The sequence below is a fragment of the Chionomys nivalis genome, chromosome 8, assembly GCF_950005125.1.
Source record: "Chionomys nivalis chromosome 8, mChiNiv1.1, whole genome shotgun sequence".
NCBI classification, from domain to species: domain Eukaryota; kingdom Metazoa; phylum Chordata; class Mammalia; order Rodentia; family Cricetidae; genus Chionomys; species Chionomys nivalis.
In genome coordinates, this window is record NC_080093.1 from 53,564,851 (window position 1) to 53,592,487 (window position 27,637).

General features: G+C 50.3%; 1 protein-coding gene across 1 annotated transcript; it reads left to right on the forward strand.

Annotated features, from left to right (window-relative positions):
- On the forward strand, positions 1-27,637 carry Nadsyn1 (NAD synthetase 1). The gene is made up of 21 exons (XM_057779546.1): positions 1-138; positions 1,882-1,942; positions 3,622-3,738; positions 6,393-6,446; positions 6,936-7,025; positions 10,533-10,584; positions 11,127-11,215; positions 11,377-11,494; positions 12,861-12,992; positions 14,637-14,711; positions 15,275-15,399; positions 15,932-15,980; positions 16,394-16,496; positions 17,790-17,958; positions 19,399-19,534; positions 20,222-20,328; positions 23,477-23,608; positions 24,305-24,374; positions 24,816-24,944; positions 25,330-25,506; positions 27,252-27,637. Exons 1-21 carry the CDS (start codon positions 54-56, stop codon positions 27,300-27,302), a joined length of 2,121 nt encoding a protein of 706 aa, XP_057635529.1. The 5' UTR covers positions 1-53; the 3' UTR covers positions 27,303-27,637.

Consider the following 27,637-nt stretch of genomic DNA (forward strand, 5'->3'; position numbering starts at 1 on the left):
AGGTCGCTGTGCAGTGTCTGTTCAGCGTCCCTGCCCGGAGCCTGCAAACCAGAATGGGCCGGAAGGTGACCATAGCCACCTGTGCCCTCAACCAGTGGGCCCTGGATTTTGAGGGCAATTTCCAGAGGATTTTAAAGAGTGAGTCTAGGGGTGACGGGGGACCGGAAAAACCCAAAGTCCACAAAGATCAGGGTATGGCTCTCAAGACCAGTGCACAACTTTGCCCGGGAGAGACTCACAGCGCTGGGCGTGAGAACAGATAAAAGGGTAATGACTTGGCATAGTGAGCTTTCAGGGGAACTTCCCAGTTTGGGGGACACGTGGAGTAGCAAGACAGGAATGGAGATGGGGGCATCCTACCTGGCTGGGTAGACACTGCCCTCAGCCATCTTCTAGGATCGGATGGGTTTCTAAGTGTTTGCTGGGGCAGAGCTGCCCGTCCTTGGAGCTGTTTCCGTGGGAATGGTGGTGTAGGGTTTTTGAAGACATTCCTGGTAGATGGGCATTGAGAAAATGCATACTGAACCGGTAAAGCGGAGAAGCGGTGAGCTCTCAGCTCAGAGGAGAGTGTCGCTGCAGATTTCCCACTTCATATTTTCCGTGCTGAGCTGCCCTTGAAAGAATACTAAACTGCAAGAGTCAGCTTTAAAAAGCCAACAGAACCCCATGTTTATCATTATTTATTGCATGTACGCATGCTTGTCATCGTGTGCGCGTGGTCAGAGGACTGCTTGTAGGAGTCGGGTGTCTCCTTCCACCATATAGGTCGATGTCAGCAGTTCTCAACCTGTCCGTTGCAAACCCTTTGGGGTTGAATGACTCACAGGGGTCACATATCACATATCCTGCATGTTTGATATTTACATTATGATTCATAGCAGTAGCAAAATTACAGTTAGGAAGTAGCAGTGAAAATAATGTTATGGTTAGGGGTCACCACAGCATGAAGAATTGTATTAAAGCCTAGCAGCATTAGAAAGGTTGAGGACCACTGCTCTATGTAAACTTGGGTTCTCAGGCTTGGTGGCAAGTGCCTTTACCTCCTGAGCTATCTGGCCAGCCCAGGTGTTTCTATTTTTTTTTAGTATATATTGACCTGCTTTTCTTGTCAGAGTCTATGTCTTGACAGAGTATATGGGGTGAAGATGGGGTACGCGTGTTGGCAGCAGCTGTCAACCTGGTGTGAGTGCTGGCTGCTGGCACCATACTGGAGTTGGAAGCCTTACAATCTGTCTACTGCTTTTTCCTAAAGCTGGTCTTGGTGTCTGTGAATTGATTACCTACCACGGTGTGACTTAGCCCTCCCCAGTGCTAAGGTCACCCTACCCTGATGCAGAATACTTGTTTACACTGTGTGAAGATGTATCACTGTGAGGGGCTTAATCAAGAGCTGAATGCCGATAGATAGGCAGGAGAGGATAGGTGGGATTTCCAGGAAGAGCGAGAACTCTGGGATGAAGAGAGGCGAGTAGACACCAGCTAGAGGTGGAACAAGTTGAACGTACTATACAGAGGAGAGGTAACCAAGCCTCTCCTCGGTTCTTGGCAGAATGTAGAATAGAAGCAGGTTAAGTTATAAGAGCTAGTTTGGAAGCCTAAGCTAAGGCGAAACTTTCATAATTAGTAAGTCTCTATGTCATTATTTGTGGACTGCTGTTCCAATACAGTCTGATGAGAAAGTACTACACTACCCTCCCTGTTTCTCGTCTCCTGCAAGTGTATATAGGTGAGTTCAGGTGCCTGCTCTCCTCTGCTGTTAATAGTGGGCTGTGCACACCACAGAGCCTGGCTCTGGCTGTATTGCTGCAGCACCCTGCTTTTCTTGCCTTCGAATGTGTCCTAGCTGCTGAATTCTTTTTCCCTACCTCTCTCTCCATATAGGTATTCAAATTGCCAAAGCCAGAGGTGCAAGATACAGGCTTGGACCAGAACTGGAAATATGGTATGGCTAAGCACACTGGCATCCCACCACTGGGAGGGCAGGTAGTGGTATCAAAAGATGGGAAGAAGAGGGGCAGTACTAAGAGCAGGAGAAATGCAAGCATTTAGGATGTCAGCAACTTGAGAGTGGGACTGGGCCAGGGCAGGTGGTGAAGGCTGGATGACTCCAGGCTTCTAGTGGGCAAATAGAGGGACGAGGTTGGACCAGTCTGGGTTATGGTGTTGAGAGGTGGGGCATGGGAGAGGGAATTAAGTCACCATGAGTGGCATCTTATATAAAGGCCCCAGGAAGCCTGTTTGCCTCCCCCATATGAGGCCACCAGCAAGGTGCCCTCTTTGCAACTGCTCTGAACCAAAATGCTGAGGAGCAATGCAGGTACCATATTTAAAGCAGGGAGCAGTCTGTAGCAGACACTAGTTCTATAGATGCCTTGATTTTTGCAGCTGCAGCCCCAGAGCTGTTTGCGATGGGCTCCCATGGTATCTTACATGGCACTGAGATACCTCCCCTGATTTTCGTTTTCTTTCTTTTTGTAGTTAAAAAGAAAATTTTTATATTTATTTGTTTTGTGTGTATGGGTCTTTTGCTTGCACATCTCTCTGTGCAGCACCTTCATGATGGGTGCTCACAAAGGCAGGAAGAGCATGTTGGATCCCCTGAAATTGGTAGTTGTGAGCCACCGTGTGGCTGCAGGAATTAAACCCAGGTCCTCTGCAAGAGCAAGTGAGCTATCTCTCTAATCCCTTTAAAAAAAAAAAAAAGTTATTGCATTTATTTGGGAACATGTGCATTTTGTGTGTATAGGGGTGTGAGGGTCTGGGCATCAAACCCAGGCCATCAGTCATGGTGGGAAAGGCCTTGACCCAATGAGAAAAGATCTCATTAGCCCCATGTTTTCATTTACCTATTTGGCCAGAAAGAGGTTTCATCTCGGCATCTTTTTTTTTTTTTTTTTTTTTTTTTTAATCTCGGCATCTTTTAATGGTCTCTTTCTGGTGCCCTTTTTGTGAGAATAGAGAAACTGATAACTTGATTTCTTCTGTCCTCTTGCTAGGCCACTCCCTTGTGTGGCCATTATCAGCTACAGCTCCTCTCTGGTTTGGGGTACCTGTCTGTCTTTGAGGCTCCTGACCAGCCATGTGTTTCAGGTTGTCCTCTCCTCTGTGTCCCCCTCCCTACTTTACTCTAATGCAGCAGTTCTCAACCTGTGGGTCGAGACCTCTTTGCTAGGGGTGGAGGTACATACAAATATTTACATTATAATTTATAACATAATGAAAGTATAGTCATGAAATAGCAACAAAATAATTTTATGGTTGGGGACCACTTCAACATGAGGAACTGTATTCAAGGGTCGCAGTGTTAGGAAGGTTGAGAACCGCTGCTCTAACATCTGGATATAAGGGAAGCAGACACGTACTTCTCTCCCACACTTTATATCAGCCCCAAGGCATCCTCCTCCTTATCCTCCTGGGTTAACCTGCTTCTCTAGTCTAATGTCTCTCCAAAGAATCCTGACTCTCTCCCATTCTATCTGTGCCCCTCATTGAATTTGTTCTTAACAACTCACTCACCTGGAAGGCTCTGGAAAACCTGGTGCCTGACCCAACCATCATGGTATCCCTGTGCCCCTCCTGGCCGCTCCTGGCCCCTCACTGGCCTACTCCCTCTCTCCTCAGTGGCTATGGATGCTGGGACCATTATCATGAGTCAGACACACTCCTGCATTCGCTCCAAGTCCTGGCTGCCCTTCTGGATTCTTCCGTCACTCAGGACATCATCTGTGATGTGGGCATGTAAGTGCCAGTGTGTGGGTGTGGAAGGGGATGCTCGGAAGAAAGGCAAGTTCAAGACACCCAGCGCCCCTTCCTCAGGGCCATGGGATCTGATTGGGACATTAAAACCTCTGTGTTGAATGTCAGTTTTGCTCAGCCCTGTAGCTGCTTCATCTCCCCAAGGTAATAACTCTTGGAAGCAGTTTTTGAGTTCTTCCAGGGGCCACTCTGCACAAATGCAAGCTAAATGTTCATCCTGCGACACAGTTTTCTTCATGGTGACTTTGGGGGACCTGCTTCTGGGGAGTAGCCTGGCTTCTTCAAGTATGGTTCCACCCAGCACAATGGTCTAGAACCTTCTAGTGAGTGTCTGACCATAGTGGTCTGACCTCTTTGCGTAGTGGTCCCTGTCGTTGGGCCTCTAGAGCAGCAAGTGCTGTGCACTGTGGAGCCTCTTCCCCAATCCTGCTTTACTCTATTTTCCTAGTCGGTGGTCATTGTGTCCTGTTGTAGAGTTGCCTAGTTTGGGAGCGCTAAATACAGCTGTCTTATTTGTTTGGAGAGTTTTGTTTTTGTTTTTTTTTGTTTTGTTTTTTTTTTTGACAAGGTTTCTCTGTAGCTTTGGTGCCTGTCCTGGAACTAGCTCTTGTAGACCAGGCTGGTCTCGAACTCACAGAGATCCGCCTGCCTCTGCCTCCCAAGTGCTGGGATTAAAGGCGTGCGCCACCACCGCCCAGCTGGAGAGTTCTTTGTATATGGAAGACCACAGCATGCTCTCACATGAAGTGCTTCCTGTGTTCTGCCTTCTGGCTAAACTTGAAAATGTCTGTGTAGTGACAATTCTGATCATTATCTGGTGATGTCTGTTCTTGTTTTAATGCCTCCTCTAGCTAAAAAACCCTGTTACATTTTTTTTTTTTTTTTGGTTCATTTTCGTTATTGTTGTCTTTAGCTTGGTTCTGGATTTTAGTCTGGTTTTCTAATTTTTTGTTGTATTTATTTTGTGTGTGCTTATATACCACAGCATGCGTGTGGGAGTCAGTCTCTCCTTCCACCACGTGGGTCCCAGGGCTGGAACTCAGGTGGTCTGCCCTGGCAGCAAGGTCCTTACCGCTTAGGGCCATTTCACCACCAACCAGGCTTAGTTTCTTTGAGTCAGGGTCTTATATAACCCAGGTTACCCCTGAACTACGTGTAGCTGAGTTTGGCATCAAATATCTGATCCTCCTGCCTCCACCTCCAGAGGGCTAGCTGAGGCATGCCATCTGAGGCCCTGCTTTATGTAATCATCTAGTATTCTGCTCATCCATTGCACAAACGGAAGCACATCATTCCCATCCTCGAATGTACTTTACTTGGCTTAAGAGAGGACTAGAAGCCGTGATGATACGAGCTGCTTATAGTGGCTGTGCATGAGCCATGGCTAGGGCTGGGGGAGTTGACAGATGAAAGACAGGGTACCCCTGCTTATATCCTACCTCTGATCCTGTTTGGAAGGAAGCATTAGGGCAGGTGAGCCTCTGGCTAGGGGAGGAGGCAGCAGAGGCAAGCAGTGATAGAAGCAGTCACCCTAAGCTCTGAGACATTTTAGAAGAGGGAGCCTTGTTTCAGAACACCTTTGAGTTGAATTTGAAAGCTACAGAAGAACGTTGAGGTTTTCTCTAAAGATCTGAGAGAACCTCATGCCAATACAAAGCATCCAAGGGCTTGGGGGATGCTCTGAGCATAAAGGACTGCAGGTCTGAGGACCTGAGTTGGGCTCCAGGACCCATGTGACAAACCATGTGTATCAGGATGCCTTTGAAAACCCAGTGCTAGGAGGTAGGATAGAAGGGTCTCTGGGGCTGCATCTGTGAACCCCCAGAATAAGTGAGACCCTGCCTCAAAAAATAAAGTAGAGAAGCTTGGCCGGGCGGTGGCGCACGCCTTTAATCCCAGCACTCGGGAGGCAGAGGTAGGCAGATCTCTGCGAGTTCGAGGCCAGCCTGGGCTACAAAGGGAGTTCCAGGACAGGCTCCAAAGCTAGAGAAACCCTGTCTCGAAAAACAAAAAAAAACAAAAACAAACAAACAAACAAACAAAAAAGCCTTTTCCTCTTCAGCCTGGTCTACAGAGCTAGTTCCAGGACAGGCTCCAAAGCCACAGAGAAACCCTGTCTCGAAAAACCAAAAAAAAAAAAAAAAAAAAAAAAAAAACAAAACAGAGAAGCTTGAGAGATGGCTTAATGGTTACGAGCACATGCTGCGTACACTCCGAGTTCAGTTCCATGTACTTGTATGTCCCAACCACCTGTAACTGCAGCTCTAGAGCTCTAGAAGATCTGTACACACATGCACAAATGCATGTGGACATACATACATATACATATATGCACACAGATTGGTGTATGTATGTATGTAGATGTGTGTGTACAGATATATACGTGTGTACCTGTATGCACATACACACATGCATGCATGAATGTACACACACAAAATCTGAAGTAAAGTTTAATACTAAAAAAAAAGGTGGAGCTGGGTAAGGAGAACCTTCGGTGTCCACCTGTGTGTGCATGGGAATACACCTGTATACACACAGCAAAGAACATGTAACTCTGTAGTTAGTGCCACTGCCTCTGCTTGCTGCTCTCTTGTGCAGCAAGATATGCAGACACGCATCCTCCCTCCTGTTTGCAGGCCTGTGATGCACCGGAATGTTCGCTACAACTGCAGAGTCATCTTTCTCAACCGGTAAGTGAGGTCGTGGGAGGCGGTGGGCTGGCATGCCTGTGCCTGGCTCAGATGGAGGATATCTTGAGGGGTGTTCTGAGTGAACACAGTACACTGTTCCAGCAACTGCTATGAATCTCCATCTCTGAGCCTCAGCCACTCTCACTCAGGCTAGAGGAGGAGACCCAAGGTTGGGTTTGTTTGGGCTTTTATTCTTGTCACCTGGACAATAAAGGTGAGGGAAGTCTTCTGGCCGCCCCTCCCCCAACACGTACACACCACGCATGTGCTGGCTTCCAGCAAAGTACACTTGTTGGCTAATGGAGCCATAGAGACCTTTTATTTTCCCAAGCAGAAAGCTTAAACCTAGAGAAAAAACACAACAGGTTTTCTCAGGGCCCTGGTCTTGAACCAGCTTGGTGACCTCACCCTATCCTATGGGGCAAGTTTTATGGCAGAGGCCTGCTTGTCCCAGGAGGTTGGTATGATCAGTCCTTTCACCCACTGTAGGAAGATCCTCCTCATCAGGCCCAAGATGGCCTTGGCCAACGAAGGCAACTACCGGGAACTGCGCTGGTTCACCCCCTGGTCCAGGAGCCGGTGAGTGTCTGGTGCTTTGGCTGCCATGTGTTGGGACCACACACCAAGTGTTCACTAGTCATCCTCAGCACAACAGCCTCAGTTGGGAGGTGAGCCGCAGAACACTGTGGGGATGGGAGGACTATTCCTGCCATTCAGACATGGCTGATTCCATGCTCTCGGTTCACGTCTGAGCCAGTAAACACCATAAGACCTCAGCCGTCAGTCAGTGGTCACTGGTCACTCTTAAGTGGAGGGACACTGTGTCTCAAGTTGTCCTTTAGAGCATGGACTCTCCCCATAGCCCATTTGACCTTTGGAAACAGTTCATTCTCTGAGGGGAAGGGTCTGTCCTGTGTGGTATATGGTGGGCAGAGGCAGAGGTGCCCCAACCTGAGTGGAGTTCATTAGCCAAAATCCTTGTAAACTAGGTAGGCATAGTGGTGTACACCCTTCATCCTGGCACTTGGAAGAGAAGATTGAAGAATCAGGACTTCAAAGACACTTTGGCTACTTAGTAAGCTCCATGTCATCCTGGGGAACACAAGACCCTATCACGGAGCAAAAACCTATCGTCCCAGACTTTACCAAATATTTCCTAGGGGACAAAATGCCCCCAGTTGGGAAGCCCTGTTCTGTGTTTTAGGTTACTGTCTTAGTTTCTTTTGCTGTGAAGAGACACCATGCATGCAGTTCATATGAAAGAAAGCATGTCATCGGGGCTTAGGGTTTCAGAGGTGGCACTCAGGCAGATATGATGCTGGAGAAGCAGTTGAGTTCTGCACTCGGATCCACAGGCATCAAGAAGAGAGAGACTCTGGGCCTGGCTTGGGCTTTCATAATCCCAAAGCCCACCCCCAGTGACACACTTCCTCCACAAGGCCACACCTGCTAATCCTTTCAAATAGTGCCACTCTAAGCATTCAACTATACGAGCCTATGGGGCCATTCTTATTGAAACTACCAGTTCACCCATTTATAACTGGCAATTGCCCTTGTGAACAGGGTCGTAGCAGGATTCTTTAAGTGGTTGACAACTGATCTAGGAAAACCACTGGATTCTGAGGGTTGCTGTATATTGATGGCCTTGTGAATTCTGGTCCTGTCTTGTAATTGTGTTGACTTCCTTCTCTTCTCCGTCAAGGAGAACTTTATGTAATGTGCACCTGATGCGACTTCTTTCCGTATTTACATTTCTCAGCCCATCTTCTTCACTTTCACCAGACAGCATTTCTACAACATTCTAGATTAGTCCTAGGATAGAAGGCTTGGCTTTTTGCCTTTCTCCCAACTATCCAGAAATCTCCTTGAGTTTCTCCATTTGGCTTCAGGCCTATGTCTCACCACCCTTTGTTTTTTACTGTGAATTTAAAAAAAAAATTTTTTTTAATTCTGTGTGTGTGTGTGTGTATACTTACAGAGGCCAAAAGAGGGCCACAGATCCTCTGGACCTGAGTTACAGCCAGTTAACTGCTGTTCACCACTGCTGGGTCATCTCTCTGGCTCTGCCTTTTAAAAATGGAGAATAAATGTTGAATCCCAGTGTCTTTTCCATGTATGTTAGGTGAACAGAGAGAGTAAACCTTTGTGCCCTTCTTTAAATTCAAGTGAATGTGGAATATTAAACTTGGATTCAGCCAATCAGTGATGACATACACCCAGCATTCATGAGGTAGAGGCAGGTGGATCTCTGTGAGTTTGAGGCCAGTCTGGTCTATAGAGAGAGTTCCAGGACAGCCAGGGCTACCCAGAGAAACCCTGTCTTGAAAAAACAAAACAACAAACAAACAAAAACTTAGATTGAATTTGTTAAGGTTTATTCAGAAATTGGCTCAGTTTCTAGACTTGTATGCCAGCGTTGTGTTAGAAGGTTTTTTTGTTTTGTTTTGTTGGGGGAGGGGTGTGTCTCTTGTGTTTTCTTTTGGTGTTAATATTATAAAGTTGTTTTCTTTGTCTGTGCTCTGGATGTGTTATGAGAGTGCTATACTATCCAATTATAACCTGGTTAAAATTTCCCTCAACACAAGAATAAGTGACGCGCACCTTTAATCCCAGCACACAGGAGGCAGGGGCAGGCTGTACTCTGTGTATTCAAGTCCAACCTGTTCTGCATAGTTCCAGGCCAACCAGGGCTAAACAGTGAGACTCTGTCTAGAAAAATAATATTAAATTAAGAATGAGGGGCTGGAGGATTTCTCAGGGATTAAGAGCATGGCAGTTCTCCCAGAGGACCTGGGTTTGTTTCCCAGTACCCACAAGCAGCTTGCAACTGTCTTTAACTTGGGTTCCAAGGGATCTGATGCCCTCTTCTTGTCTCTGTGAGCACCTGTCTCATATACACATTCCTATACACAGACAGACAGACACACACACACCTGCACACATAAGTACACATTTTTAAAGTATCCAGAAACTGGTTCCTGAAAGTTGTCCTCTGACCTCTTCATGAGTACTGTGGCATGTGCACACCCTTGTACTTATACACACACTTTATATAAATTATATACACACTTTATATAAATTAATATAAAAATCAAGTAAAAAGAAATGGCCTTCCTAGCTCCTTCCTGCCCTTCTGGGACTTCGTTTGGGTCTGTCCTTAGATGACCCATAAATAGGGCAGAGTGCAAAGAGCTCATTCTCCTGTAACATACGTTGGGCCATTCACCCAGTAGCTTTTTATTTCATGTAACAATACAGGTATTTTGGTAGTGTTCTGTTTTGTGGTTTGTTGAGATAGGAGCTTGTCCTGTAGTCCAGTGCTGGGGCAGCAGGCCAGTACCGAGTGGGTCTTTGATGAGTTGGTAAAGGTGAAGATGATGTACTGACGGCTCAACAACATCTTGGTTTAGCGACATTGCTGCTTCCTGACCTACAGATGGGGACAGAGGACTCCTCTAGGATGGTGTGGCCGTGAGGAGGTCTGTGGGCATCTTGTTTCTGTTCCCTGTGTTGATGGGTGGGAGAGGCCTTGTGCACTGAGCTCTATGATTGCTGGCATTGTGCTTAAGTAAAAGAACCACTGGCAGTGTGCCCATGGGCCACCAACTCTAAGAAAGCACAGAGCAGTCTGCATTTGGCATCTAAGCAGTGTACCGGGTAGCGGCTTGTTTGAGGATGAGACCCTGTAGACCAAAGCCGTGTGTGGTAAATACCCTGCCTGTTAAAGACTGTGGAGTATGACCCTGTTGTCTCATTGGTAAGGTAGGTGTGGTTATGTCTGTAGGTAAACATCACAGGACTTTTCCACGGTTAGGAAGAACCCCCTTTTCTCCCTTGGAACAATGGCCTGATTCCAGTCCCCTTCTCCACAAGTCTCTCAGAAAACAGAGAGGCAGAGACACTCCAGTATGCATGAGTACTACAGTGTCTGCCATAGGTCTCTACATGAATGGGTGGCTTTGCCTCTGAGGACACAACACTCTCAGGAGCCTGGCATGGTGAGATGGAGGGTCCATGCCTGCGCCATGCTTCCTGTGTCCCAGGACCTCATCTCAGCTTTGCCATGCCTTGATTCTTTCCTTCCAGGCAAACTGAGGAGTATGTCCTCCCTCGGATGTTACAGGACCTGACAAAGCAGGTGCATCCTTCCCAGGGCTTCCTGCCAGTGCAGGCTGTGGGTGGGGGGAGTCAGAGCATAGCTGGGTAGATGGGAAGTTCAGAGTGGAATCCATGCTGAGTGCAGGAGAGCTGACTGCAAGCCCTGCTGCAGGAGTCAGCCCTGAATGGAGGTAGACAGATTCAGGGACCTGTTCTAGGAAACCACAATCAGCCGGCGACAGGCATATCTCTGAGCTTTGCCCCTCTTGCTGCACTGTGGGCCTGGGGTCCTCACTCTACTTGCAGCCTTTGTGAATGGTGACATTGTTGGTGGCAGGAGATGGAGTGGAGGAAAGAACCTGTTGCAGTTGCAGTAAAGCTGCATGGCTTGTGGTTATGTGTAGGGAAATGGGAGAGCCTGGGGTCAGCAGGAGTTGAATATGCTGGAACTGGGCACACCCACGGTGAGGAAAACCTTAACGAGGGCCTGGAACAGTATGGTAGCCTTCGAGATGTTAGAGGCCAGTGTGTAGCCCAGTAATCAGCCCTGAGATCTAAAGTGGTCTTTTCTCTCCACTGCAGAAAACCGTTCCCTTCGGAGATGTGGTACTTGCCACCAGGGACACTTGTATTGGAAGTGAGGTCTGTGAAGAGCTCTGGACACCGTGCAGGTCAGCTGACTCTTTGCCATCCATTCTCCATCCAGGGATGACCAGTGGGAGGACCCAGACTTTGCAGCCTCTTAAGGTCATGGCCTTAACCATGGAGGTCCCCTTAGGTAGCTGAGGGGCCACAGGAGCCCAGCTGTCATTCTGCCTGCCTCTTTCCACAGCCCTCACGTCGACATGGGCCTGGATGGTGTGGAGATCATCACCAATGCCTCGGGCAGCCACCACGTGCTACGTAAAGCCCATACCAGGGTGGATCTGGTGACCATGGCCACCTCCAAGGTAGGCATTGGGCAGGATGGATGAGCAGTGTCACAAGTTAAGGTTCTGTCAGAGGAACCCCCAAGAGCAGTGGTACCTAGGGCAGGGCTTAGCCACCTCTGGTGTGTACTTAAGGCTGTGGTTTGAAGCTGTATTCCATACACATGCTTGGTCCCTCCCAGGTTTCTCTTCCTGTATCCCCAGGCCCTAACTGCCATCATACAAAATAGATTCTGTTGACACTGCTATGAGGATGTGCTCCTGTCCATGGTTGTCATGGAAACACATGCCAACTTGCATGCACCTGCCACTGACCTTGGATACAGTGGAGCAGGACTGTTAGTTCTTGGTGCAGATAGACATACCCCAGGTTGAAGATGGGCACAGACAGGATATAACATCCAGGGCTCACAGAGGTCACCCAAGGTCACCAGTGCTTCTGGTGGCCCTGAAGCTCAATGCTGCCCCACCACACTGCTCTAGCTGCAGTGGCCCTGTCAGATAGGGACAGCAGCACTGCACTGAGGGCTGAGGGACAGTAAAAGTGAATGTTCTATGGAGTGCCTGACACCTGGTGTCATGTGACATTATTGAGGAAAGACCTAACAGGTCTACTCACTCCTGGTAGGGAACCAATGATAGACCAATGTAACAAGACCACCAGAGTTCAGTGTGGTAAACCAGTGATAGACCAAAGTAACAAGACCACCAGAGTTCAGTGTAGTAAGCCAGTGATAGACCAAAGTAACAAGACCATCAGAGTTCAGTGTGGTAAGTCAGTGATAGACCAAAATAACAAGACACCAGAGTTCAATGTGGTAAGCCAATGACCAAAGTAACAAGACCACCAGAGTTCAGTGTGGTAAGCCAATGAGTTTATTGGAATTACTCAGCAGTGTGGGTAAGGAGTAATGGGCAGGAGCAGGGATGAGTCAGAGGCAGCTGCATCACCAAAGCCCCATCGACAGCTCATAGGAACCGGAACCCTGGAGCTCCCTCCACAGTTTGCAGGCAGTTTGACAGATCAGATAGTCTCTGCCAGGCAGCTTGGCTGGTCTGAGAGCCTCTCAGCCATTCTTACTGCTTATGTGACCTAGGAGAGGAGGGGCCTTGTGCATCTGCTAAGTTTCAGGAGCTTCCTGAGACTTGTACATTATTGACTTTCTGACTTTCTGGTTTCGAGGAACTCACAGCACATCTGTCAAGGCCACATGAATTGGAGCCATGGGGCTTGGTGTCTCCACCTGCACCTGCTGTCCCTGTCAGAGCCTGGATGCCAATGACAGCTTGGGAAGTCTGGTGCATCTAGGTGTCCCGCCCAGGACTACCGGCAGTCGCAGGTTATATAAAGCACTGATAGCCATACTGTCTCCTCTGCTTCTTCTAGAATGGTGGCATCTACCTGCTAGCCAACCAGAAGGGCTGCGACGGTGACCGTCTCTACTACGATGGCTGTGCCATGATTGCCATGAACGGGAGTATCTTTGCCCAGGGCACTCAGTTCTCGTTGGATGATGTGGTAATGAGCCAAGCATGGGGATGGGGAGCTGCATTCACACTGCCCAGTCAGTTAACTGCTCATCTGTAGAGTTTCCCCTCCCCTGGCTATGAGGAGGGATCCCCATAGGTCAGGTTTTGATGGAACCCAGAGCAGAGAAAAATGTCCATGCTGGGCATGAGCTAGGGAGGAGGACCCCAGGCTATAGTAAGCACACTGGGGCAGATACCATGGTGTCCAGGACACACAGCTGCCTGGCTTCATACAGGGGCTAGTGAGTATATTTGACTCATTTTGGAGGCTGGCAGGATAAAGCCCCCTAATCAGGGATTAGCAGACACTAGACCTAGTCCTGTTAAAAGGGATGGTGACCATCAGACTTAACTGGGGACATTATCCTCAGGGGCATCTGGCCTGTCCAAGACCTGTCAGTTTCCCTATGGCCTGGACAGCACACGTTAAAGGGGGACTGTACCCTGCATTAGTAACTGCTCACTTGTGACAAATACTGGACAGAAGGTCTTTGAGGAGGAAGGGTTTATTTTGACTCACGGCTGGAGGCTACCAGTCCATCATGGTGGGAAGGCATCACTGCGGGAGTGTGAGCCAGCTGGGCACAGCACATCCATAGGGCACAGCACATCCATAGTGGAAAGCACAGAGATGAAGGCTGGTACTCAGCTCACTTCCTACTTTTTATTCAGTCTGGGACCCCAGCCCACAAGCTGGTGCCACCCACATTCAGAGGGCATCTGTGTCAACGAACCCAATCTAGACACTCCCTCACAGACATACCCAGAGATTGGTTTCCATGGTGATTCCACATTGTATCAAGCTGGCAATCAGTGTTAACCATCACCTCCCACTGGGCCCTGAGTGATGGGAAGCACAGAGGAAACCCGTTACCTCCCATGGGGAGGGGCTTCATGAAGCCAGCCAGGCAAGGGAATTGTGTGTGTGTCAATCCTTTGGCGGGGATGTGAGGACATAGAGGACAGCCCTGCCCAAATCCACCTCAGGGGCCACACAGTTCTCAGAGGGGCTGGCGAGCCGCACGTTCAGCTCCTGGAAGACTGGGCGTGTACTGCCATATCACTTCCCATGCAGTTCTCCCCTTCATCTTCCTGTGTGTTGACTTCATTTTCTGGTCATAGAATAGCTGCAGTGGCTCCAGCCATTCCATCTATAAGTCACTATGTGCAGAGCTGGAGGAATCATTGCTTTCTCTGTGTCTTTTAAGTAAAAAAGAACATTTCCTGAAACCCCACCCTTACCCCAGTCACTGACAGAATTGTGTTGCCTACTATAACTGGGGGTCACTGGGAGATGTCTAAATATAGTTAGGATTATGGTGTCAGCCAGACAGAGATGCAGCTGGAGAGAGTTCAGGTTGCAGCATTGCCATCAGGCAGCTCCCAACCACCTGTCACTCTGGCACCAGGAATCCAGCGCCCTCTTCTGGCCTCTACAGAAACCACACTCATGTGCACAGACATACACATACTCATAATTTAAAATACGTTTTTTAAAAGGAGAAAAAGTTCAGGAGGGTAGTGGTGCCTTTCACCTTGCTAGGGGCAGCGGATGCCTAGCCCCTGCTGTGAAAGGTCTGACCCATTCATGTGGGACAGCAGTTCTGTGCTCTCCCTCTGCTTCCCCACCCAGGAGGTCCTCACTGCCACCCTGGACCTGGAGGATGTCCGGAGCTACAGGGCAGAGATCTCATCTCGAAACCTGGAGGTAAGCACCGTGGGAGAAACACCAGCCTGAGAGCTCAGCAGGGCCTTGCTGATGGCCCAGTATGCTGTGGGCTTGACCAGAGTTGGTACTGAACCGAGGGTGTACCTGGTTCCTCTCACTAAGGATAGCATCCTTGGGGTCCACCATGTGGAAGTGTAGTGAGGCTCTGCTGTTTTTCAGGGCACAGTAGCACTCTACCCAGTGGCCGTACATGGGGTGCTCACCCCTCCTCCTGAGTTTTGAGTGAGCATGGGTTCTTTATCCTGGGTGTATCTGTCCAGGAGTGAGCCTCCAGCTCATGTGAGGCCCTCATGGTCAGGCTGTTGAAGGACTATCTGACTGCTCTCCTGAGTGGCTTCCCCAACCCCATTTTTGCAGTACCAGGAAAGGTCTGTAACGCCTCTGCCCTTGCAAGCCCTGGACAGCACCTGTTAACTTCAATCAGTCCATCCTAATTCCCCATGGGCTTGTCTATGTCTCCCATGGCTGCTAGAGTCCTGTCCCTCACCCGTGGAGGCTCCCAACTGCAGCTGTCACTGTGTCCTGATGTCCTCTCCCAATAGGCAAGCAGGGTGAGCCCCTATCCCAGGGTGAATGTGGATTTTGCCCTCTCGGTCAGTGAGGACTTGTTGGAACCAGTGTCAGAACCTCTGGAGTGGACATACCACAGTCCCGAGGAGGAGATAAGGTTGGTGCCCCCTGGTTCTGGATCACGTTGCTTTTTGGACATCACTATCCCAGTGGCTACCAAGGTTTGCAAGGTGTCAGGGCTTCAAAGAAACCCAAAATTTGCCTAGGGTAGACCCTGTGCCTTACTGGGGTTAAAGATAGAGTGGTTGCCACATCATGAGTTCTAAGACAGCCATTGCTACATAGTGAGACTAACCCTGTCAAAAGTAAAAGACTCACTGTAGCTGATGAGGCCAGGCTGCCTGGTTCTGCTCAGGGTAGTCTCCCCGAACTATGTCCTTAAGCTCTGAGGCCCTGTGCCAGGCCTCTGTGTCCCCTTTTCACGTGGGATACCTCTGGAGATTTCCTAGACTGGCTTCAGATTTGAAATGCCCAGGTTGACACACAGTGCTTGTAGCAGATGGCCCAGCAAGAGCCCAGGCTCAGGGCTGTGTCTCTGTGTTGCTTTTTGGGGGCCCCATGCCAGGCCACTCTAGAGGTGCAGTGAGCCAGGCTTGTGCCTCCAGACTCAACACTAGTATCTCCTGCAGCCTCGGGCCTGCCTGCTGGCTCTGGGACTTCCTCCGACGGAGCAAACAGGTAGGGTGTCTTGTTCCTACCCACCCCCATGTGTCTCCTGGTTGGTGTGTGAAGCTCGGATGAGATAGTGGTGTTCTTCTTTGGGAGAGTGTATCTCAACTGGCCAGAGGCCAGATGGTGAAGCCCACTTTGAGGCTGTATGATGGTCTATGGAGCTGTTGAAAGGCAGGGAACTCTCAGATCCCCTGATGTACGCTCATCTAGGGCCAGAAAGGCAGCCTGGGCTCTGGTGGCATCTCCGCCCTTTAGGAAACCTGTCATACAAGTGGGTCATTTGTCCCCCCGAGAGATGGTGCTGGGCCGTGTGCTCCTGTAGGACTCTGGGACTCAGAGGCTGGTGCTAGGCTGGAGATTGGCTGGGGCAGAGCCCATCTGCAGCTTGGCTCACACAGTACTTGGTTGGCCACTTCCAGGCTGGGTTTTTCCTGCCCCTAAGTGGCGGTGTGGATAGTGCAGCCAGCGCCTGCATCGTCTACTCCATGTGCTGCCTGGTCTGCGAAGCTGTGAAGAGTGGAAGTAGGTAACCTGGTATCCATTGGTGTGAGGAGGGAGGCGGGTTGGGAACCAGGCACGGAGCAGGGGACAAACCCAGGTCATGGGTACCATGAGTGAGGGAGGCTTGGTGGCAGGGCACAGATGTCTGTCCTATTCAAGTCCCAGAACTCAGGCCAGTAACAGCCATTCCTGGGTAGTTAACAGATATAGTCTTGTCTGCCTGCCACTGCCTGTCAACAGTGCAGCCCTGAGGGGAGGTCATAGGCTTTGGGGTCTGGCAACCTAGGTCAAGTCCTTATCTCACCATGGGTGCAGTGGCACTAAGAATAGCCCGAATAGTACAGGAGCAGAGAATTAGCCCAGAACATAGACCAGCCAAACACAGACCACAGTTAGCCCAGCACAGAGCAGTGGGTTAGTACAGTGCAGGGGCGGTGTGTTAGTACAGTGCAGAGCAGTGGGTTAGTACAGTGCAGAGCCGTGGGTTAGTACAGTGCAGAGCTGTGTGTGTGTTAGTGCAGTGCAGGGGCAATGTGTTAGTACAGTGCAGAGCAGTGGGTTAGTACAGTGCAGAGCCGTGGGTTAGTACAGTGCAGGGGCAGTGGTTTAGTACAGTGCAGAGCAGTGGGTTAGTACAGTGCGGGGGCAGTGGGTTAGTGCAGTGCAGAGCCATGGGTTAGTACAGTGAGAGCTGTGTGTTAGTGCAGTGCAGGGGCGGTGTGTTAGTGCAGTGCAGAGCAGTAGGTTGGTACAGTGCAGAGCACTGGGTTAGTGCAGAGCAGTGGGTTAGTACAGTGCAGAGCAGTGGGTTAGTACAGTGCAGGGGCAGTGGGTTAGTGCAGTGCAGAGCCATGGGTTAGTACAGTGCAGAGCAGTGTGTTAGCCCAGCGCCAACTATAGGTTGGCCTAGAACAGATAGGTGAGTTAGCACAGCTAGCCCTGCGGGTACAAGGGCCAGTATTGAAGCACCTGGGAAAGGGACTTGCTCATTTTTTTAGGACCCTGGACAATGGACCGGGCTAGATTTGTGGTCTCTAGGGTGATCAATGGCAGTTAGATACAAGGAAATTTGGGAGACAGACTGTGGGAACTGAACATCAACTTGGGGTATAGCTAGGTAGGCACCAAGAGTGGACTGGGGCTAATAAATGGGAGCTGAAGATCAGACCAGGGGTACCTGGTACCTACATGGGCCCCAGGAAGTTGAACAGAGTCTGGCACCCGGAAGATGTGGGCTGACTGCCTGGGCACTTGGGAGGGAGGCCAGGACTTCGTGCACAGACACGGGTTCTCATCCTGCCATGGTGGCTCCAGATCAGCAGGTGCTGACAGACATCCAAAGTCTGGTGAGCGAGAACAGCTACGCCCCACAAGATCCCCAGGAGCTCTGCAGACGCCTGCTCACCACTTGCTACATGGCCAGTGAGAACTCCTCCCAGGAGACGCACAGCAGGGCCACAGAACTAGCTCAGCAGATTGGAAGGTAGGACTCCATCCTCTGCTGAGCTCAGGCTGGCACCGTGGCAGACGTCAGAGCTGGTGACAAGCCTGTGGCTGTAGTGTCCTTGTGTGTATCTGGCAGCTGAGTGAAATGCTGCTGTGTGTTTGAACCCAGACTGTACAGTTCACATGCATATACACACATAAACATCCGTCACCCAGTCTTGCCCCAGGTGCAGTTTTAGGGCATATATTCCCGTCAGCGGGATACCATAGAGATGGTCCAGCTGACTTTGGATGTAGCTCGCAAGCTTTGTGGGGAGGATCAAGACTTTTCCAGGAGGCATGACTCTGCCTCATCTAGAATATTCTTTTATTCAGGCTCTTTGGAAAATCAAGAAACTGTCTGTCACATTCCTATGTACAGCCAGAAGCTTCCCTACCAGCAGGTTCCATACCTGGGCTTACGCTCATAGGAGTTACAAGCCCAAACAGTTACCTCTGCAGGATGTTCCTGGCTTTGTCACAGTGATGAGAGGAGGAAATGGGCCAAACGTCCATCGACGGGTGGATAGTTAAACACAATGTCATGTGCCCACACTGGAGTATCGCTCTGATGTGAGAAGGTGTGGAGCACCTCCAAAGCATAAGTGATGCTTAGAACTGCCGTGCTGAGTGAAATCCCCAGGTCTCAAAGGCCATGACATGCACCACTCTGTTTCTGTGAGTTGCCCAGCCTAGCCTACCCACAGTGGATTTATCAGTCCAGACAGTGGACTGGCAATTGTCAAGCTGGGGCGGATGGGAGTAGGGAGTGTTGGTTTCTGGGCAGGATTTCTTTCTGGCCTGGTGAGTTCTGGCACTAGATGGCAAGTAGTAATGGTTTTGTAGTGTCGTTACTGTGCTGGCCATGGTTGAGTCACATGCTCTAGGATGACGGTAGAGGGCCAGCAAGAGGGCTCAGCAGGGAAAGGTGCTTGCCACCGAGTCTGATGACCTGAATTCAATCCCTTCGACCCACATCCTAGAAGGAGAGACGGACTCCCAAAAGTTGTTCTCTGACATCCACACATGCCATGGAATGTGTGCTCCCCAATACACATGATAAGAAATTTCATTATTTCTAATTATTTATATAGTGTGGACAGGTGCATATAAAGGGCAGAAGAGGCCATCAAATCCCCTTGGAACTGAGGGTTGTAAGCCAACATGCGGATGCTCGGAATCAAGTCTAGGTCTAGTCAGTTAATCGCTGAGCTTTCTTTCCAGTCTTTTTTTTTTTTTTTTTTTTTTTTTTCAGACAGGTCTCATTCTGTGGCTCTGGCTAACCTGGAGCTCATAGAAATCCACCTGCCTCTGATTCCCAAGCGCTGGGATTAAAGGTGTGCACCACTATACCCAGGCCCAAGCAATAGTTTTCAAAGGTAATTAAGAGCTTGTCTTAGCACACCTGTGCTGACCCCGCTCACCCCTGCCCTTCCAGTTACCACATCAATCTGAGCATTGACACCGCTGTGAAGGCTGTCCTGGGCATCTTCAGCCTGGTGACCGGGAAGTTCCCTCGGTTTTCAGCACACGGAGGGAGCAGCAGGGAGAACCTGGCCTTGCAGAATGTGCAGGTAGGTATTTGAGCCTGGCCCTCATCCTCACAAGGATGCAGAGGGGAAAGCAGTGAAAGACAGAGAGCCTGGGGATGGGAGGGGCAGCGCTGTGTTAACCGCCTGTACGTCTCACTAGAGACACTGGCCACACAGCCATGCTTTGGGCTGTAGGTCTGTGAGTGTCAGTGCATGGGAAAATGCGTGTGGAGGGTGTGCCCATCTGAGCCTTGGTGAGGCTGTGTGCTGGAGCATGACCACACACGGGTGTATGTGGGCACCCATGCATTTATTTCATCCAGCCCTGGCCCGCTGGCCCTGCCCCACCCCTGGGATACCTTGGTTAGCTTATAGGCCATGTGTCAACAGGGAGAAGAAAGGCCCCAGGGCTTGTCTGTTGTCAGCATGCCATCTCTGTTTGCCCCTTGTGTTCATGGCCACCTCTCAAATGGTAACTAGTGTGGGGAGCACTGCTGAGCCTCTTCCTGGCTACCCCTACTCAGTATCTGCCTCTGCCTCCTGTTACTCTTGGCACTGTGATCCTGCTGTGGACTGGTGCAAGGGGGGCGTGGGAGTCTTTTCCCAGCACAGGGCAGCTCCATTCAACCTGTTTGTGTTCTGACTTGAATGTTCCTGTGCTAGGATTGCATGGTAGTGCAGCTGCTTCCTGGGTCAGGCATAGGGTAACTGCCTTCTTCCCTTATCCAGGCTCGGATAAGGATGGTCCTCGCCTACCTGTTTGCTCAGCTGAGCCTCTGGTCCCGGGGCGTTCAAGGGGGCCTTCTTGTGCTTGGATCTGCCAATGTGGATGAGAGGTGCGTGTGGTTGGGAACTTGCCTTGATGACACCCTAAGTCTCTGATGGAAGTTTGGTATTTTCAAGACATGATCTCCCTGCAATATCAGGATATCCAGAGACTGCAGACCAAGAAACCTCTGTCTGCTCCCACCCCAGCCTAGTCTCATCCAGCTCAGGCGCTTCTGCTCCTGACCTGCCTCCAGCTCCTGTCACCTCCTCCTTTCCTGTCCCATGCACGATAAATAGGTCCTTTCATTCCAGTTTCCCCTCCAAACAAGATAGCTCTTTTTCTATGGGAATTGAAGACAAATCCCCTTTTCCCTTGCTTAAAAACCATGCAGAGGTCCTCTTGTTTCCAGGTAAGAGCCACCCGACCACAGAGCCAGCAGTGGAGACTGGTAGATCCCTTCCCAGGCTTGGTGAGCCACCACACCTCCTGTCTCACATGCTCCTTATTAGCTGAGGAGTTTTTAAAGTGTCATGTATTCGTCCATTGCTGTTTTCACCAGTCTGTCTGTCCATCTACCCATCCACCTGCCGCTCTACCCATCCATTCACCCACCCTTACATACATCCACCCACCTATCCATCCACCCACACATCTGTATATTCACCGATGTAGTCATCCATCTACCCACCTATACAAGTGTACATATACCTACCCCACCCTTCCATGCATCCACCCATGCATATATACATTCATTCCATCCACCCACCCATACATACATGCATACACCACCATCCCACCTTGCATTCACTTATACATACATACATCAACCACCACCTATCATATATATATATATATATATATACATACATATATATCTACCCACCTATTCATCCACTCAGCCACCCACATTTACATACACCCCCTCCCATCTGTACTTTCATTTGGATTGATTTTGAAACAGCTTCTTACTATGAAGCACAAGGTAGCTTCAAACTTACTATGTAACCCAGGCTGCCCTAAAACTGGGAAGAATCCTCCTATCTCTGCCTTCTGAGACTGGGATCATAGGATTGTATCACCATATCTATCAGGCTTTTTATTTGTATTTGTGTATGTGTGCATATGCCCTGGTGTGTATGCAAAGGTCAGAAGACAGCTTCCAGGGTCAGTCCTCACTCACCTTCTACCTTGTTTGAAGCAGGCTGTCATTGCTCACTGCTGTGTATTCCAGGTTAGCTGTCCTGTAAGGTTCTGGGAATTCTGTCTATCTCTGCATAGGAGTGCTGGTATCACACATGGTATTGCTGTGTCCAGCTTGATGTGGGTGCTGAGGGATCCAAACTCAGGTCCTTATCTGTAACGAGTCCTTTTCTGTCCTGCCAGCCAACTCTTAACTAATGACATGGAGACTTTTTATGAAAGCTCGGCCTTAGTTTAGGCTGGTCCCGCTAGCTCTTACAACTCAAATTAACCTGCTTCTATTAATCTACATTTTACCATGTGGCTTTTTACCTTCATTTCATTTTGCATGTCTGACTCCATGTCTCATTGTCATCTCCCGGGCGCCTCTATTGTCTCCTCCTACTTCCTCTCTCTGCCCCGAAGTCCTGCCTACACCTTCTGTCTAGCTGTTGGCCACTCAGCTCTTTATTAACAATCACAGCAGTGTATCCTCACACAGTATACAAGTATCCCACAACACTCGTCCTTGTGTAGAAAATGCTTTACCTACAGAGCCATCCGCTAGTGCCCAAGACTGGAATCACCGGTGGGGTAGGGTTGAGAGAATGAGACAGGAGCACAATGGGGTCACCATCCTTCTTCAGCAGCACCCAGCTGCTGGTGCCCATGCAGTTGGGAAATGCTGGGTAAAGCAGCTGGTGTTTTTGCCAAGAGATGGTGCCAAGAGAAGCAGTGAGTTAAGAGCTTGAGGAGAGATGATGAGGCACAGCCATAAGGATGATAGATGGGTGCCTGTGGCATCTTGGGAGTTGTGTGAGAGTGTGTTTGATGACTTGCTAAGAGGACTTGGGACTTGGTATCAGGTTGTCCTGGGGCTGTGGCCTGTATTGCAAACAGACTGACAGTGAGGTTGGGTAGGGACAGAGCAGCCTGGCAGTTTCCCAAGCCTGCTCCTAGTGATGTTACAAGGGATCCATTCGGTTCCACACCCTGCTAGCAGCTGGTATAAAGGGCCACTTTCTGGGCAGCTGGTCATTCAGTATTTTGGGTACAGATAAACTGTAGGCCACCATAGCTGCTGATGTCAGCTAGCAGGAGGTAGAGGAAGGAAGGCCAGAGTCCTGCCAGGGTCTATGATGCCATGGAGGGTGGTGGCCTTTCCCATGGAAACAGCAGGAGAGCAGGATGTGCTGTGGGCGCCTCTCCAGGACCCGTGTCTCTCCTGGTGGCAGTCTGAGTCTCACTGGTTTCGTCATCCCTCTCCTCTACCCGAAGACACTGACGCTAGAACATTCGCCACTATTTGCCAATTTAGCTTGGAGCCACTGGGTCAACAAGAACTCGTGTGTGACCAGGATGGGAATACAGTGGCTGTGGCAGAGCTGTGGCGGGTGGGCGGGGTTGGAAAGTGTGTGCGCCCTGAGTTGTTCTCACGGTCACTGCAGGGCAGCTGCTCCAAGCTCTCCCCCAGGCCTCTGCAGGCTCTCCCCACACCTACCACCAGCCCAACCCTCCCTGTATCCTCACAGCCATCAGCATCTTGATGACGCCCTTTGGCCTTGACTCTAATTCTTATTTCCTTTGAGGAGACTTGGGGCTGTTTCTCAAACCCACCCTGTAATCCTGGTCCATCTCTGTGTGGAGTCCTCAGTCCATCTTCAGGGCCCCTGTCGCCATGCGAGGTCACAGAGCTAAAGCTGTATATCGGAGCTTTGTAGCGGACTGAGTGTATACTTGTGCAAGCTCCTGCCTCCCCTTCTGAGGCCTCTGTCTCTCAGCTCCACCTATCTGACCCTGGCCTTCTAGACAAGCTGCTCCCAGAAGGCTGATGGTGGTACCCAAGCATTCTGAGCCAAAATAGATATCCATACAGTGTGCCCAATGTTGCCCTGCTGGCCTCCTCCAGGGCCAGGGTTTACTAGGCCTCTGAACTCTGGGCCCCTGGAAGAAGGTAACCCTTGGCCAGCACTGGTAGACCCCAGATCCCTTAATACCCCAGAAACCATGGAGACACCATCCTTTCTCCCTGGCAGTCTCCTCGGCTACCTGACCAAGTATGACTGCTCCAGCGCGGACATCAACCCGATAGGCGGTATCAGCAAGACAGACCTGAGAGCCTTCGTCCAGTTCTGTGCTGAGCGCTTCCAGCTTCCCGCTCTGCAGACGTGAGTGCTCCTATGGCTCCTGGGCCCCCAAGGCCACCCTTGCCCTGCTTAGCCACCCTGTGCCCCACCTTTCAGCTGGAAGCATGAGGTCATGACTCCACCCACTCCTGTTCCTGTACCCACAGTTCTAAGTGTCTTGAGTGACAGTTCCTCCCAGACTGCCTTTTCTCTTGCCACCATCTCAAGACACAGAGACTGGTGCTGGAACTTGACAAGCCTGATCTCTGGGGTGTCTGTTGAGGATACCCACAGCCTGTCAGGCCGCTGCAGCATCTCTACTGGTACCAGGAAAACTGCGCCCTGTTATCCTCACAGGGTCAGTCATGTCCGCAGGGGACCTCGGACAATGTGTGGAGATACCTTGGGTTGTCACAGAGTTTCTTCCTGGCAGCTTATAGGCACCAGCTGGGGATCCTCCCAACTGTCCTGCAGCAGGTCAAACTACCCTACCCTACCATCTCTGTCAAGTGTCCTGACCCCAACTACCAACAGTCCTGCAGTGGAGGCCCCCGGCCTGCACTCTTCACCTCCTTACTTTCCTTGATCTGCCGTCCTTTGGGTCATGAAGCCCAGGACCATGAGCCCAGGCATGGCCCTGCCAGGCATGGTCAGCCCAAATGCAGTTTGTCTAGGGACATATCCTGCTCGTGAGCCCGTTAGCAGCCCTGGTGACTGACTCAGTGTGTCTTACTGCAGCATCCTGTCAGCACCGGCCACTGCAGAGCTGGAGCCCTTAGCCAACGGGCAGGTGTCTCAGACAGATGAGGTAATGATGGTGACATTGTCATGGTGGATGTTGTCTCCCCTTCCTGCTGGGTCCCTTCACAGCATCCTTTCTGCCACGGGACCCCGGCTCACTCAGGCTGACAGAATCGCTAACCTCAGATACTCTGACTTAGCTTTCTCACTGTGTTTAGGGCTGACGAGGGGATGACAGGGTGGGTCAGAGGCAGCATGAGGACAAGCTAGGAAACAGCAGGTTCTCTACCTCAGAGCAGCCTTGGAGTAGAGTCAGTCACCTCCCATGCCTCACAGGGTTTTGGCCATTTTTTCAAACCTGCATCTCCTGGCACCCAATGAGTTCTAAGAACCCTGGCTGGGCACCCGCTTGCCTCACCTCTCTGAAATTTGGTCCCCAACTGTAAGAGGCTGTGGGGTCCCTCCCAGCACCACCTCACTGTGCTCCGAACACACTCTGTCCCCGCAGGAAGACATGGGGATGACATACTCAGAACTCTCAATCTTCGGCAGACTTCGGAAGGTCGCCAAGGCCGGGCCCTACAGTATGTTCTGCAAACTGCTCAACATGTGGAAAGATAGCTGCACGCCAAGACAGGTAAAGCCACATATGACGTCAGGCTGCGCCACCTCTGGGTGGCCCATTGCATACACAGTCACGTTTTACACTGTCATCTTCACCAGCTTGAGATTCCTGGCTGCCTTAAGTTAGCCCAAGTATGGGCCAGCCATGTGGGTGTGCATTGCAGAGGTCTCTGCTGGCCATAGACCCACCTGGAGCACTGGGCTGTCAGAACCAGGACTCTACAGTTCTGCAGCTCAGCTAGGGTCAGCCCAGCTGATATGTCTCCATGCTGCTGTCCGCAAAAGCCAGGGGCAGGGCTGGCTCCTGCTGGATGTTTATGTCCCTCAAAAGGAGGACTCTTAGCCTCGAGTCTTTCCTGCCTTTCTCACTTGAAGCCCATGTGTCCCTTGCCCACCAGGTGGCTGAGAAGGTGAAGCGATTTTTCTCGAAGTACTCCATGAACAGGCACAAGATGACAACCCTCACGCCAGCATATCACGCTGAAAGCTACAGTCCTGACGACAACAGGTTTGACCTGAGACCCTTTCTGTACAACACGGCTTGGCCCTGGCAGTTCCGCCACATTGATGACCAGGTGAGTCCTACCAGAGGGTTGCGTGTGTCCTGCCTGGGAGACATTCGAGGGGCTTCTCTTGAGGAAAAAACTTTTTTGTATGAAAAATGGCATGGTGTGGTGTGCTACTGTCCTTGCTTCCGCAGTGGAATTATTTTATTATAGATGTTGATTAAAACAATATATATGTATTTATTTGGTTTGGTTTGGTTTTTCAAGACAAGATTTCTCTGGGTAACAGTTTTGGCTGTCCTGGAACTCAATATGTAGACCAGGAGGACCTTGAACTCACAGAGATCTGCCTGTGTCTGCCTCCTGAGTGCTGGGATTAACGGTGTGCCCAACCACAGGCATAGATATAGATAGATAGATAGATAGATAGATAGATAGATAGATAGATAGATAGATAGATAGATAGATAGATAGATAGAGATTCTCTCTGTGTAGAACTATCTGTAGAACTCGCTATGTAAACTAACTGGCTTCAAACTCAGAGAGTCCCTCCGCCCCTGCTTCTGGAGTCCCAAGGCTGAAGGCACCACACCCTTGATTAAAGCAAACTTAGCCCCCACCCCTGTCCTTTTCTGAAGACCACAGTGGAGACACCCATGGATGGCAAGTTAGACACAGCTTCTTCCCAGCCCTGCTCTGCTGAAGACAGGGACAGCTGCTCAGCACAGGGACAAGAGTTAAAGATGGCAGAGTATGGCCAGGGCCCTGCTGAGCTGTGGAACCCAAGAGACCAGAGGAACTGTCAGGAACCGTTGCTGTGGCAAGGACCCCCAAGCAGCTGGTGTGCACTTTGAGGGTGCAAGGTATACTTGCCACCTCCACGTTGCTAGGTGCCCAGCAGGGTCTTCTTGGCTGAGCTGGAGTTAGTGCTTCTGACATCCAGAAGAGAAGGCAGGGATGCTGCCAGATGGTCCCCTGCCCCTAAGAGAGTCATCTGGTCCCTTTGGTCAGCAGTGCCCAGGTCAAAGAAAGTTGGTGTGGGGATGGAAAACCCTCTGGGCTTCCCCTTGCAAAGAAGTGACTATCCAGCTGACTTTGGGAACTACCCCCATCCCCAGTAACTCAGAAGACTCAGGGAAGTCAGTAGGAGGTAGAGTAGTCCCTGGGAAGTAGGCAGTGACTACTAGGAAGCTGAGATGTGGGTCGGGATGCTGTTGTCCTATGTCCCCACTGGCTAGGCTGAGCCTGCACCCTGTGTAGCTGTTACCCACATGCTTTGTCCCTGAATCCTGCTGTCACTGAGTCACAGGAATGGACCAGTGTGGCCACTGAGGCAGAAGGTGGGAGCTGCATCAGCTCTGATGTTTAGTTTATCATTGTTCTTGGTAACTATGTGTGTGGATATGAGTAAAGTGCCTCTTGACGGTAGAGACATTGAATCCCATTGTGATCCACTTGACACCGGTCCTGGGAACTGAACTCAGGTCCCCGAGAAGAGCAGCAGTGCTCTCAGCTGCTGTTATCTCTCCAGCACCGAGTTCTGGCTTCTTCAGTGGTAGTAAGGGCATGGTCACTTACCTCCCACCAAGACCCACCTGGTAGCAGTCCTGACAGATCAGCAAGGGATTTTGATGCTGTGTGTCCTTGTGGTGGGCAGATATAGAAGCACCCGAAATCTCACCATCCACGGTGGCCCCCTGGAGCTCCCGGGCCAAGCCTTTTCCCGGCACCCTCTGCACCCAGTCCCTGAGTAGTTGCAGCAGTAGGTTGTTTGAAGGGAGATGGAGACAGTTCTGATGGGCTTTTCTCTCCAGGTTCTGCAGCTCGAGAGGAAAGAACAGCAGGGCCCAAAAGACTGCATCTAGGAGCAGTTGGAAGAGCCATCACCTTTATGGAAGCACCTCCTCCCTAGAGATCCCTACTGTGATTTCAAATCCCCTGTGGTCAGGACCGGACTTTTCAGGAAAAGAGAGATGTTCATTCTAATGCCATAAAAATAAACAAAAATGCTCTTTTAAAAATGTGATTTATTATTTTATGTGTATGATCTCTTGCCTACATGTATGTCCGTGTGCCACATGCATGCCTGATGTCCATGGAGGCCAGAGAAGAGCATCAGTCCATTGGGACTAGAGTTACAGATGGTTGTGAGCCACCATGTAGGTGCTGGCTGGGATTTAGACCTGGGTCCTCTCTGAGA